The 14,298-nt window shown below is 32.7% G+C and overlaps 1 protein-coding gene across 1 annotated transcript in view; it reads right to left on the bottom strand.

The window, feature by feature from the left end:
• LOC127710156 (somatostatin receptor type 2-like) overlaps window positions 1–13,549 on the bottom strand; it is a 43,109-nt gene extending 29,560 nt beyond the window's left edge. Inside the window, exons 1-2 of the mRNA XM_052215892.1 lie at window positions 13,264–13,549; window positions 513–1,890 (exon numbers count right to left, since the gene is read on the bottom strand). Of these exons, the coding sequence (XP_052071852.1) occupies window positions 536–1,843 (1,308 nt within the window). The 5' untranslated portion in view covers window positions 1,844–1,890; window positions 13,264–13,549 and the 3' untranslated portion in view covers window positions 513–535. The remainder of the gene's footprint in view (window positions 1–512; window positions 1,891–13,263) is intronic.
• Window positions 13,550–14,298: the final 749 nt, after the last annotated feature.

The following is a 14,298-nucleotide window of genomic DNA, read 5'->3' as shown; positions in this document are numbered from 1 at the left end:
ATTTTGTCATTTTTACATTATGTAATGTGGTTTGCAGATATGCGATGTTCAGTATTATGTCAAAGAAGGAATTATTTGTATGATTGATTGAAAGGATATTGCATAATAAAGCTATAAGAGAAAGGTTGTTTTCAAAACATTGTATTTGCATGTATAATGCTTTTTATTTTGATAAAATTGTTTAAAATTCAAGCCATATGACAATGTTACAGGCACAAAAATGCAGACTACCACAATGGCATTGGCTGATATATCATTATGGAAAATATACCAAGAGACGAAGCCAAACTTAAAGGAGTAAGGGCAATAAGGCCCTTGTGTGGCCCAAATATTAGTGCAAATTGAAAAGTTGGGTAATCCTTTACGAGGGAGTCGATACCATATCTTAATCAACTCGCATTGACTACTAAACCGATCGTTAACGGCAAAGGAAATTGTGGAATGGACTTAAAATGCTTGCTGTGTTCATTGGTATTTACAAATAAAATTTGCTGTTAATGAATTCTACCTACCATAAAGAAATTGTTCCGGTATGCTAAATTTCATCTTGTTGCGTTTGGCTTTCTTTATCTACATACACACTGCTTGTTTCAAGGAGCGAAGTGTTAACGTTTTCATCTGGCGAGAGGAGAAACCCCGTATTCGTTGTCTTCATTGTATCAAGTTCAAATTTAGGTTTATGTCGTTCATTTCTTTTCTCTCCATGTTGTTGTGAAGATTTCGGATAAATACTATTATCTCCGGCTGTTGTTTTTCTATCTAATTCTATTGATGCTACGCATTTAAAAGCTTTAGCAAAGCTTCTCCTGAAATTGTCACTTAGAAATGCATACAATAACGGATTAAGCATACTGTTTGCAAATGTTAAAACTGTGAAAACATTAAACAAATAAATTTCCCAGTCCTCTAGCCTTTGATGCATAGGCAAAAATGTTAGATTTATCTGGAAAACCCAATGCGGCAACCAGCATGAAACATACACTAAAATAACTGCTAGAACAAGTTTGGTCACTTTTCTATGTGATTTACGTTTTCCCTTCGATTTTATCATCTGACCAACACACGTAAGTCGAACAATAACAGAAGAGTAAAACACGGTTATCATGGAAACAGGAATCGCAAAACCGAGAAGGAATGTATACCAGGTAAAGGCTTTACCTTGCGGAAGTAGCTGGTTTGAAGGCCACTGAATTGTACATGTCTTTAGAGATGGATCTTTGTAATTTGATACAGTGGTTGAATATAAAATGATTGGCAACATGACCAGAAACGACAACGACCAGATGATTAAGCATATGAAATAAGCTATATTAATGGTGCGATATTTTCCAGATCGTATCGGGTGGCAAACGGCTAGATATCTATCACCACTTAGCACAGTTAAAGTCAAAACACTGGTTACGAAATTGATAGAATACAATACATTGTATATTTTACACATCGCTGTTCCGAATATCCAATGTTGCAAAAGCGTCGTAGTTATGATAAATGGAAGGCTAATCAGAAACGAGGCATCTGATATAGCTAAATTCAGTATATACAAATTGGTAACAGTTTTCATTTTTGCAAAACGCAAAACCACATAGATGACTAAAGAATTCCCAACGATACCAACAAAGAAAATGATGACGTATGAGGTAATGAGAAAAATTGTTATTGCAGCCTTATTAAATGTCATGCCAGCAGATGTACCATTAGACATCCCTTTCGAATCTGTAATGTTGTAATCGCAGTAGTCTAACATATCTGTAACATTACTTAATAGTGCAGTAAAGTTTGAGGCCATTTCGGTAACTGCATTTGATATGTTTCCGGTTGCATTAACATTTGTAACTGCTTCCATTTTTTGTAATTCAATAGCTATTCCAAATTCTGTATTTTAATTTTTACCTGTAAGGAGAATAAAAAAAAGATAGTTTGTTTTACATGTTATAAGTTATAAGCACACACATCTACCTATATACATCGTCCTGAACATGCATGAAATATTTGCCACTATAGGCGTTAAGCAAACATCAATCAATCTACTTAATATATACGTATATTCAATCAAAATACTGCTGCTGAAATTTGATTAAAGAAGCTTCAAAACTTCGGTTAAAAATTGTTCTTTAAACAAATACATTTAATGGTCAATGATAAATAATAGCCATATAGACTGCATGAGACTTCAAAAGCTTTGTGGTGCCCTGAGTTATTTTATAATGTAAAAAGAAGTTTTCATCAATTTGATTATATTTTACTCTTTTATCCTTTAAATTGTAAATTCCTATTTTATGTATCTTTATTTTTAAAACATCAGACACTAGTAGCTAAAATGTTTGTGGCTGTTTTCAAAAGGCAAAGTTTGTGGCTGTTGTCAATTAGAGGCAAAGTTTGTGGCTGTTGTCAAAAGGCAAAGTGTGTGGCTGTTGTACTATTGCCATAGGGATATTTTTATGAGCCCCTTCGTTGATAGGCATATAGATATTTTTGGACTATGGTGGTCGAATAGTCATCTTCTGATCATTTGCCTGTCAACTGCTAGTCTGAAGTTCGAACCCTGCTCAAGAAGAAATGTTTTCGACTCCGATCTTAATGACAAGGATTCAGTTTGCCAGTTTTCCCGCCGAAGGTTAGTGGTTGTGGCACTCCCGCCCCTTCTACCAATATATACCTATATAGAGTTATTTCCTTTCAAAACAACAGGTCATTCTTTTGACGAACCAACCTGGACGATACCAAGTTTCAATGAAATGTGCTTTAAGGCATAAAATAATGACCTTCGTCAAGTCATTATTTACCATGATTAAAATGCAAACTACTGAGTATTTAAGCATTTAATTCGTGTGTTCATGCCAATTAGGGTTTTACTGTTTAATTTTCTATCTTGAACATTTTTTTAAAGTTTAAATAATAACAATCCTTCCCTCCGTTTATTAGGCTGAAATAAATATCATTCGAAACTGAGAATGGAAATGGGGAATGTGTCAAAGAGACAACAACCCGACCAAAGAGCAGAAAACAGCACAAGGCCACCAATGGGTCTTCAACACAGCGAGAAAATCCCGCACCCAGAGGCGGGCTTCAGCTCGCCCCTAAACAAAGATGTGTACTAGTTCAGAGAAAATGGACGTCATACTAAACTCCGAAACATATAAATGAACTAAAATTAAATAAAAACATACAAGACTAACAAAGGCCAGAGGCTCCTGACTTGGGACAGGCGCAAAAATGCGGCGGGGTTAAACATGTTTTGTGAGATCTCAACTCTCCCCCTATACCTCTAGCTAATGTAGAATAAACAAACACACAGCAACACGCACAGTAAAACTCATTTTAAAAGAAGTCAGAGTCCGATATCAGAAAAGGTAACAGAAGAAACTAAGCAAAATGACAACGATACACAAATTAACAAAGGACTTCCAGCAGTTACTGACATGACAGCTCCAGACCTCAAATAAACTGATTGAAAGATTATGTCTTCATGATACAAAAATCAAGCACAATCCCTCCCGTTAGGGGTTTAGTATCATACCATCATAAAATGTATGAGAAGAACAAAATCCGTATCATTCCAACAACTGGTTTTAGAATAAATGTGTTTATTTCTGATGCAAAGACCCTATGAGTGAATCAATAATAATTCAAGAATATGCCATCTTTAATGACCTGACAACAGTATTGTAACTATATTTACTCATTGTTATCAAAAGTTATGTAACACTCTATAGCTATATTCATAACCATTCATATTTTGCTACACACTTCTCAAACTAATAAGATCTGTCATATTTGTACAATAAGTACTTCAGATCTGTTTGAAAAACTTATTAATAACATCACTTAGTAGCACGTTGAGCTCCTGTTAAAGCTTATTCATTGTATCGTGGTTTTGCATTAAAATTGAAAGCTTTGAGCATACTAGTAACGGACATAAGCATCATCGATAGTTACTATAGTAACGGACAATGAAGTATGTCAGTGTGCAACAAATTCGAACAAAATAATGAACGAAAAACAATTGAATATTTTACAAAACATAGAGGGAACAACCATACATTCGTCTTCAGTATACAATTTATTTGTAATCTTCACGAAACGGGATAGAATTGATCGGTTAGCTTCACATTTCTACCTGTTTCTAAATCCAGTACACTTTTTTATTCAACGTATGGACATTCTCTATATCTCAGCACTGTTATGAAGACAAAAGCAGGTAGCAAATATCAAATTTAAACAATCGTTTCAAGTCGTTTCCAAACCGGAAAAAAATCCTTAATTATGAGTGCCTTAAAGTTTGTGGTTACAGGGTCACACGAGACCGGGTCTAAAACGTCATACACTGCACGTCACAATGGGGTAAATCTGTTTTTGGGATTCGTATTGATAAATATTAGCTAATTCCGTATGAAGTTCAGGCTTTCTTAACGTCTGATTGGGCAATATTGGGGTGCATCCATTACATGATTCAAATTAATTGAGTTTTTTTCTGTCTGTAATATTCAATTGTGTTTGCATCAGATATAAATATTATTTTAATTTAACTTTCGAATTCGTAATTAACTGATTCGTGTATTTTATATCACTTCATGAGTTACAAATAATCGATAAAGATACAGTTATCACTCATGCGTTTCGTTATACAGGCTAATAATACAAGTAATAGCTTTTCTAAAATGCTTACCGTTTTATAGCTTATGTTGATTTTTTTTTTTTTTTTTGCTCTATAGTTTCATCCATTCAGAATAATGCACTGCATATAAATTGTAATATCCTACGGCATTTGACAATAAGAAGTAATCATACCGCATTGCAAGCTATAAAAGCATCCGACATGACAAATGTAAAAAAATTAAAACGACAAAACCGATGGTATGTCTTTGAGACAACCAATGAAATTCGGGCTCATGATTTTTGTACATCCACAGAGCAAACTTGGCGGGGTTAACCATGTCTGCGGGCGCCCAACCCACCCTCTCATCTTGGACAATGGTATTAAAGCGCAATATACATAAATAAAAGCGCTGTTCCTTTGCTTTTTGTGTTTTGCTGTGCATGTACTGATTTTGTGCCATGGTTGTATATCCCATATCCTATCTTTTCTATTATATGAGAATAAACTGTAAAAACCCATTGAAAAGGGGTTGACTCATTGGATTGATACAAAGCTAAAAAAAACAACTAACAAGAAGACCAATATAAAGAGAGAAAGTACCAATCAGAGAGTCACACGTGTTTCAGTATTTACTCAACTTCATAACATGCGCCTGTGTCGACTTTTTCCAGAACCGACTTTAAACCGATTTACTCCTTAAACATTTTTCTGTGGGAAATATGCACCCTTATAGATTACTGGAACCTGCTAGTAGGATAAAAGGACAATTAGTTCCGTTATAATAAAAATTCATTTGGGATCTAAATCGTTTGAGTGACAATCACTCCTGTCGGGACAATTGATCAAAGATTATATATATATATATATATATATATATATATATATATATATATATATATATTGATCACACTTTTCTCAAACACAAACAAACAAACAGAGAGTAAATAAATGACATGTCTGCTGAATTGATTCATAATTTTTTTTACCAAAATTAGTGCAGGCAAAAACGCAAGTGATTTAGAAAAAAAGCTCCGTCCAGGGGTTAACTCACCACGTACAAAAAGGAAATTGTAACCCCTAAAAATACGATATTGGCCTTTCCAATATTCCACTTTGGGCCAGGTGAGCTAAAAAATGATAGTTGTTTTTGACGTGTCTAATGGAAATCATGAGTATAATTTACACGTGTTGCGGGTCATTGAAAAGTGAGGGATTTCCATAGTGCATGAAGTGGCGGATCCGGGGGTTTTGACGATCAATGCATTTGAATGGGGACATATAGTTGGAAACCCCCTTTATCCTGGGTTAGGACCCCCCCCCCCCCCCTTATAAATGGCTGGATCCGCCCCTGTGCATGTCATATTTATAGTTTTTAAAAACTGATCAAAGTAAACACCTCGAATGCAATTCAGTACATTTCGATTAAATGATCCAAATATAGCGTGTTAGAGACTTTGAAGGCTTTAATAACAGAATTCCGTTTGAAAAAGAAAATTGCATTACGGCTTTGTCTTCAAAATATTTCTTTGTTTATTATAACAGATGCACGGCGTAAATTAAAGAATTAAAGACGAATTATTCAAAACATCAATCATATTAGTAAATAACTTTGTCCAATTTCTACAGCTCTGATGCCCGCAGTAACTATACGCAATATCCATTTCCGCCATTTTGTTTATCTACAGTATGGAATGCATTATGGGTCAGGAGGCAATACTTTTAACCCACCGAAAAAGCTCAACTTTTAAACTATATAAAGTAATAAAATATTGCAGTTTTATTGTAAACAGAAATGTACATGAATATTTTATACTATATTATATAACATATAACCTTTGATCCTGATCAGTTATCAATGTTAAACATTTGTTTATATCCCAATCGAAGATAAATCAATATTTACCTTCGAAGTGAAGTATATTCAAAATGAAAAGTAAAATTGTTATGAATATTAAAACGGAGTGTGATGAAAGGCAAACCAAATTTTAATGATAAAAATACTATTTTGCACAGGCTACTTTGAATATTAAAGTAAATGTTAAGGATGCTCGCTCCCCCGTTTCAAAATAACAAGCTTTTTAAAAGACTGTTAAAAATTGATCGTATATCAAAAACGAAACTTAAAAAGCAGAAAACTAGAGCACCCAAAGAGCCTGTGGCGCTCACCTTGGTCTATGTGCATATTTAACAAAGGACACTCTCCAACATTGTAGACGAGAATAGAATTCATGACAAAAATCTCTGTTTTGCTGATCTTATATTGCTTGTATTTGTTCTGTTTAGTTTCTCTCTATCTTCATTAGTTTTTGCTCAAAATACAAAAGAGGGTAAAACAAATCCTCATTTAAGGACAATTACTCCTATAAAGAATGACAGTCTACTACCTATATCGGCAACATTTGACTTCTTCGTAGATCTTGCTGATCATTTTTGTGATATAAAGTGTCTATTTATCTATTTTAATTCTTATCATGTAAGGCAAAGCGCAAAAAAAATGGTGAAAACTGTCATTAAAGGGCAATAATTCCAATAAGGAGTCATCGGACAATTTTCTCCATATTGTCTTAATTGAAGATCTTGTCTTGTTGATAATTTTTGCTTATTTAAGTTTCTATCTGTCTATTATAATTTTTAAGATGTAAAGGCAAAAACTCAAAAAAATGGAAAAAATCATCATCAAAGGGCAATAATTCTAATAAGGATTCGGCTGACGATTTCGACCATGAGACTTATTTGTATAACTTGTCTTGTTGACCAATTTTGCAATTCATAGTTTCTCTCTGTCGATTATAGTTTTCAAGATAATAGGCAAAAATGAAAAAAAATAGTAAAATTTTTCATTTAAGGGCAATGACTTCTATAAAATAGGAGTTATAACCCTTAAATGACAAATTTTACCATTTTTTCTGACAGTTTTCACGGATATGAACAATTGGTAGAACTCAACATTCTGAACATTTCTGCACCTGTCACATTTTAATTTATGATGGTTTTCAAAATAATAGACAAAACTTGCATTTTACCCCTATGTTCTATTTTATTTTGAGCCATGCAGGCCATCTTGGTTGGTAGGCGGGGTTACGGACAAATTTTCTAAACTAGATACCCCGATGATGTTTGTGGCCTAGTTTGGTTGAATTTGGCCCAGTAGTTTCAGAGGAGATTTTTGTAAAAGTTAACAGACGACGACGACCGACGAAGGACGACGGACGACAGATAACGGACGCCAAGTGATGAGAAAAGCTAAGGGCCACGTGAGAAAAAGAAGGATAGGTTCGTGTTCTTGTTTTTGAGATATGATTAAATGAAAATGATTCTCTCTAGCTTTTTCATTCATTTAACATTGGCACATTTTTTCTTTCAAAGACTATGAAAAAATAACAAGGATTTAATAAGATTTAAAAAAAATGCTTTTTTATTAAAAGAAAAGTAGGGGTTAGCGGGCAAAAGTTTTATTGCCCCTACATGGATAAAACTAGAAGATTTCGAATATCATTCTGACAAATGTCAAAAACAAGAGTAGCGAACATCCTCCACCCTTCATGTTTGCCTTGTGTACTGAGAATGAGTGTCACGCTGTCGTCACGTCAAGAACCATTGATCTTTGAGGGGTCTGTAGGTGGCCTGTTGCAAGACTTAATTTCTGTCCCTATTCAATATAATTAAATTCTGTCTCTATCCAATATAATTATCCTCGTTTTCTAGTGGAATTCCAAAATTCCTGCCTATCATCCCGGTCGACCCAGTTTGTTTGTATCAATCATTTGTTTTCTTTCCGAATATTCATGAAATATTTGCCACTGGACGTAAAGCAAACAACAATCAATCAACCAATATGTCTGGTGTTCCATTTATTTCCTGTGTATACATTACTTAGTTTGTTCGGGTAAGCGCTCTAAAGAGCTTAATATGTTTTGTAGTGTGTAACTACACATGTACTAAAATGTATACCGAATCTAAATAAAGTTTTCGTGTATTCGTAATTTAGTATGAAAATGTTCAAAGTTTTTTTAATGGAGTTCAACACACCATCACTTGACCCCTCGTTATACGAGGAATCGTGGAAGCATGTCCAGTGCTAGAAGTTGTGGATTGTAACCTGTTTGAATTAATTCTTACATTACTGCAAAGTTTTGGTAAATGGCCTTCCACGTTAACTTTTACGCAGCTGGATCATCCTATAATCGCGGTATATTAGAATGTAAGTTTAAATTATAATAGATGAATATTTCAATCTTGTCCGTGCGTATAAAGAGATGATAAACTGTCCCTATTTTCTTATCGTCACAAGAAAAAAATATTTAAAAAAGGAGCGTTCACATTGGGTTAGACACAAAAACAACACAAGTTTTAACCATTGAAGCTTTCAATTTGTGTTGATGTATAATACAATAGATGTATGTATATATAATAACCATTTAAATCATATACATTGCCAATAATTCCCAATATTTGAATGTACATTATAAACAAAGTGTAATTGGGAATGCACATGATACATGTACACGAAGATTCGCCATTTTCATATCATAAACGATATTATTTCACTATCAAATACGATACATATGAAGTAATACATTTAATTAATAAATAATTATTGTTACCTTATGTACACATCCATTTGTTCTGAAGTTCATTAATGTTTATTGCATGTACAATACGATAACGTTTCTGTCCGTTGCAGACATGGCTTCGATTGAATAATAAAATTGAAGCTGTATTCCTATTGATACCGGTTGTTATAAATTAGTTTTGCTGTTTAATTACATTGATAATATCGTGATATTATCTGTCATAGAATTTGTGGCTTAAGTATTTACTTGTCAGTGAAGCATCATACCAATTTAGGATAAACGTAGTTAGATTAAAAGTAATGATTATATATGGAGAAATATAACGAAAATAGCAAAGTGTAACTACCATTTAATTACATTTATTAATAAGAGTCGACTAGGGGTGATACATTTGATGTAAAATCAGTATTGTTATAATGAGAATTATCACTGTATTTTTACTTAAAATGAGCAACAAAACGGGTGTCACATGTGCTGCAAGATCTGCTTAACTTTCCGGAGCATGCGTATAATGTATGTGTTTTGCCATAGTGTTGTCAGTTTCTCTTCGACTTATGAGATTTAAACGTCCCCTTTGTTGTTGCTCTCCTCCATTCAATAACAGTTTTAGAATGCTATAGGAACACAAATAAAACAAATATACCATTGTGTTTTTTTTTTTTAAATATCTTGTCATACGAGATATCAGTTATACTAAATATATAACAAAGGAAATAACTCTTGAAATTACTATATAATATATAATATAATTTATAAATAGAATAACGAAATGAGTGGATAAAATATCTGCCGTTTTTTAACCATGTGTCGCCGTTATAATAAACCCTGCCTGGTCTTTACAAATAGCTGTACTTAGTTCATGATGTATGTTCTAAAAATGTATCTTTTCAAAGTAGAAATGCACATAGATAAAAGTGTCCTGCAGCAAATAGTACAAACTTGCATATTTAGGATCACAATTGGACTAGACCGAAATGCTGATTCTAAGTATTAATTTTGTCACATGCGGACTCAACCGTATATATGAAGACATTTTAATTCAGTTAGACAAATTATCCTTACTCCGAGCCCACCCAACATGTATATCTACTCGCGAAGAATCATAACATGCCAATTTAATACTTTGGTTTAAATTTCATTACGAAATTCTATTATATTCACATTAGTTATGCACGACAATCAAAGTTATATATAGAACTGACATTAAATATTTAGTTTATTTCATTTAAATGCAATCAATTATAGTGTACAAAAGTGCAAATTTCTTTTTTTTTTTCATAGCTATTTCTATCGGTCTCTTTTTAAATTTACAGTTTTGGATGTTTCCTTTTATTTCTTTTTTCTCATATGTTTCAATACTTCTGAACATTCAGTATTGATCAACATTTATTTTTAACGGGTATAAAATGTAAAAAAAAACTTCCTGCATTTGGTCCTCATTTTCGTTCCGTTGTTTTATCCCATGCGACGTAAAAACTAAAAAATAATGAATGACCATAAAGAGCAAATGCGGTGAACTATAATTCCTTTTTTTTTCTCTCGTTTGATTGACGGAACAAAATGTAAAAAATACCAGGATACATAAACGCTTAAAATGAGAAATGACACAAAAAGGTTCCCTTATCGCGTGTAGCATTTCAAAATTTTTCTTTACCAAGAATGTTTGAAATTAAAATTGAAACAGCAAACTGGTTTTAGAATGTAGAGCGTTATAAAATAGAACCTTTATAAACGTCGTGCGTCAGAATCGCTTTTCTGGATTAACCCTCATCATAACCCCCAGTTCCCCACTCACCCTCACCCCGAAAAATATACATTTTAAGGCTAATAAAATCTAACAACCATTTTTGAAATTAAAACAGCATTACAGCTTTGATTTAAGTGAGTACGTTGATATAAAACATGGAATGTGGTATGATTGCCAATGAGACAACTATCCCAAAGTTCAAATGAAGTGGTTGTTAGCGATTATAAGCAACCGTACGGCCTATACACAATGAGAAAACTCATACCATTATATATAGTCGGCTTTAAAACGCCCTGATATGAAAAGTGAGAACCAATTCAATTGAGAAAACTAACGGCATGATTTATAAATAAAACAATATACGAAAAAGAAATATGACAGACATGAACCAGCGACAACCACTGAACCACAGGCTCCTAACTTGGGACAGGCACATAAAGTATGCGGCAGGTTTAAACATGTTTCTAAGCGCTAAATCCTTTCCTGGGTTAATGGTGTAACAGCACAATATAAGAACAAATTATAAACATCGGTTTAACTCAAAAGATCGGAACGTTTTTACAACAAATAGTCGTACTTACGATTGGTTTTATTATTGATTGGTGCTTTTTTAACATAAACTCGCTAATCCGAATGGATATAACCAAACAAATGTGCAAAACGTCACAGGAAAAGTAAAAAAAAAAATACATTTAAAGGTCAATTTGCCCGACTGAGGAACGAACATAGATTTTGTATCTTATGAAGATCACCTGAATTTTTTCCACATGATATTCACGTAAATCCAAAATAAAGTTATACAAATAACATCTAAATTTTCAAATTTAATTAAAATCATGAAAAATACATTTTTTTTGTAAAGTTCACGTGAATCTCAATTAAGTCACGTGAAAAATGCACATATGAGATAGTTTACGGTGAATTTCACGTGAAACATGAGATTCATGTTAAATCACGTGAGCAAAATTTGCCTGTGTACTATTGATTATAATAATGCTAAAATATTGAAATTCTACTAGATTTCATTAATTTTAAAAAATTCGATTCTGTGATTAAATTGATTTCAGAGGAATTTACCCATATCTCTTTAGTATTAGCAAAATCATTGTAAAGTAGTTAAATCATAAACAAATCTAAAACCATGAAAACGTTGACCAATGTGATGGGTTTTTGTGTTCTTATTCTCTTGTCTATTTCAAAAAATACAAACGACATTTTAAAATTTAAAATAGTAAACTTTCATAGCTTGAATTAAAATAGGATCACAGGCCAAATCATATAATGATTGATTGAGTGTTCCTTAATCGCAGTTCAAGGGGGGGGGGGGGGGCAACTTTTCAAACATATTCGGCACGAGAACAGTTTAACGATGCATACAAAAGGTACATGTAGGTTCAACAGTAGATCAACGAAAGGTTGGAAATTTGAACAGCCGATGGAATAAAAACTTTGCTTTCCAACATGCCACCAACTGATTTCTCAAGGAGAGTCCAGAGTACGTAGTGCGTTATCTCTCTCGTACATTTGTTGTCAACTAGCATCGACTGACCAAAATTGTAAACCACAGTGTACCCGTCGGATTTAAACATTTTGTTGTTGATGGTTATATATAAGTACGAGTATCTCAAATGTTATAAAAACATAATGCGATAAATCTTTTAAATAATGCATGTCCTTTTCTGAATTCGCCGAATTGAGATGGAGGTTATCACTTCCATGATTTTATTTCCACTTATACTTTCATTGTATTTTTTTTTTGTGTGCATTAAGAAAAAAAAATCATACACAACACTTTAACTCCCAATAAAATTAACGACAATGATTCAATTTTTAAATTCAGTAACAATTTCCCGTTCTGAATATGCATGTAATATTTTCCGCTGGACGTTAAACAACAATCAGTCCAATTGTACTGTATTTGATGCAAAAATAGTTTCGATCAATTAGAAAACTTACTATGTATAACAATACACTGATTTTATATAAAAATAAGAAGAGAAACAACTCAACTACCAACTTGGAGGTATATAAACAAACTCTACCAATGTGAGACAAAAATATTCGTTATATTTTAAAACAAAAAGAAAACACAAACAAAAACCGAAAATGCGAGAAGTGTTTACATAAAACTTCAAATAATAGCTGATTTTTAAAAAGCATAAAACATCAATTGAAACAGATAAATAGTTATTTTTAATTTTCAAATGAATTATTGTTCAACTGACTGCATGTTCATTCAAAATTTGAAAAATATAATTATATTTCATTCCTAAATAAGCTTAGGTCTTTTTGTTACAAGGCACAATTAAAATATAATTGATTATCTAAAACATATTGTTTCTTACCTAAACTCGATTAATGACAAAACAAATATGCATCCGCTGTTGAACAGTATCTTACTGACACGGAGAAATTCATTGCGCACTGATATCAACACATTCTAATCTGAAAGTCCTTCTAAACTGTAGGAAAATATATACGTCTCCGCCTGACGTATCACAGAGAGTTTGCATTGAATCAAACCACACAATTATAAGATCTTATAAACGTTTAAATAGAAGTTGCTTTATAACGCCTTTGGACGCTTCTGCAAAAATGCTGTTATTGATTCTTAAAAAAAATCATTAGACTCCTGTGTCGAATCTGTAAACGTAGACAATATAACGACGAAATTAGGAATACAAATCTGTTCAAATTGACCAGTAGCAAAATAATTTGTTCAAATAGACTGTAATTAATCCATGTACAGTTGATGAGTTATAAACGTCAAGAGAGAAAATTATTGTGTTTTTTAATTTGATTCTCTAAAAATGGCTTGAAATAATACTTCTTTCATTATTCATATTATGTTATATCTATTAATTGTTTATTCTTTTGTAAACACCACAGCAAGATATTATTTAGCCCTAACCATGAGACAAATGTTACAAACAGCTTCTTACTATCGGAATATTAAAGCAATCAACAGAATTAATCTAGTCACAAACACAGATGAACATAGCAATATGAATTTAAGCAATTCTCGCGAGAATTTGCGAGTCAGCAATCGCAATATCAATTGTTACTAATTGACAAAAAAGATCATCCTACAAAAATGGGAATTTTCTGACGTATGAATCATGTTATCTGTCATTGCTAACTATATCACTCTGTCATATAGTCTTTAATCATTGATACTCTGAGGACCAGACAACATTGTAGATCTGTCAGTACTCGGCTTATAAAACGTGCAAAGGCGTCCAGAAAATATCATCCTGTTCACAAATTAATATTGGAAGGTCACCATTCAAGATTTATGGTATTAGATTTGATTTTATATAATTGCTTTTAATATGCATTTTTGATTCTGACATCGCATTCATAATAGTAAAAAAAATATA

The sequence above is a fragment of the Mytilus californianus genome, unplaced genomic scaffold (genome assembly GCF_021869535.1).
Source record: "Mytilus californianus isolate M0D057914Y unplaced genomic scaffold, xbMytCali1.0.p SCAF_7, whole genome shotgun sequence".
NCBI classification, from domain to species: Eukaryota; Metazoa; Mollusca; class Bivalvia; order Mytilida; family Mytilidae; genus Mytilus; species Mytilus californianus.
Note: the sequence above shows the minus strand (reverse complement) of the source record. Positions and strands in the feature narration are given on the sequence as shown.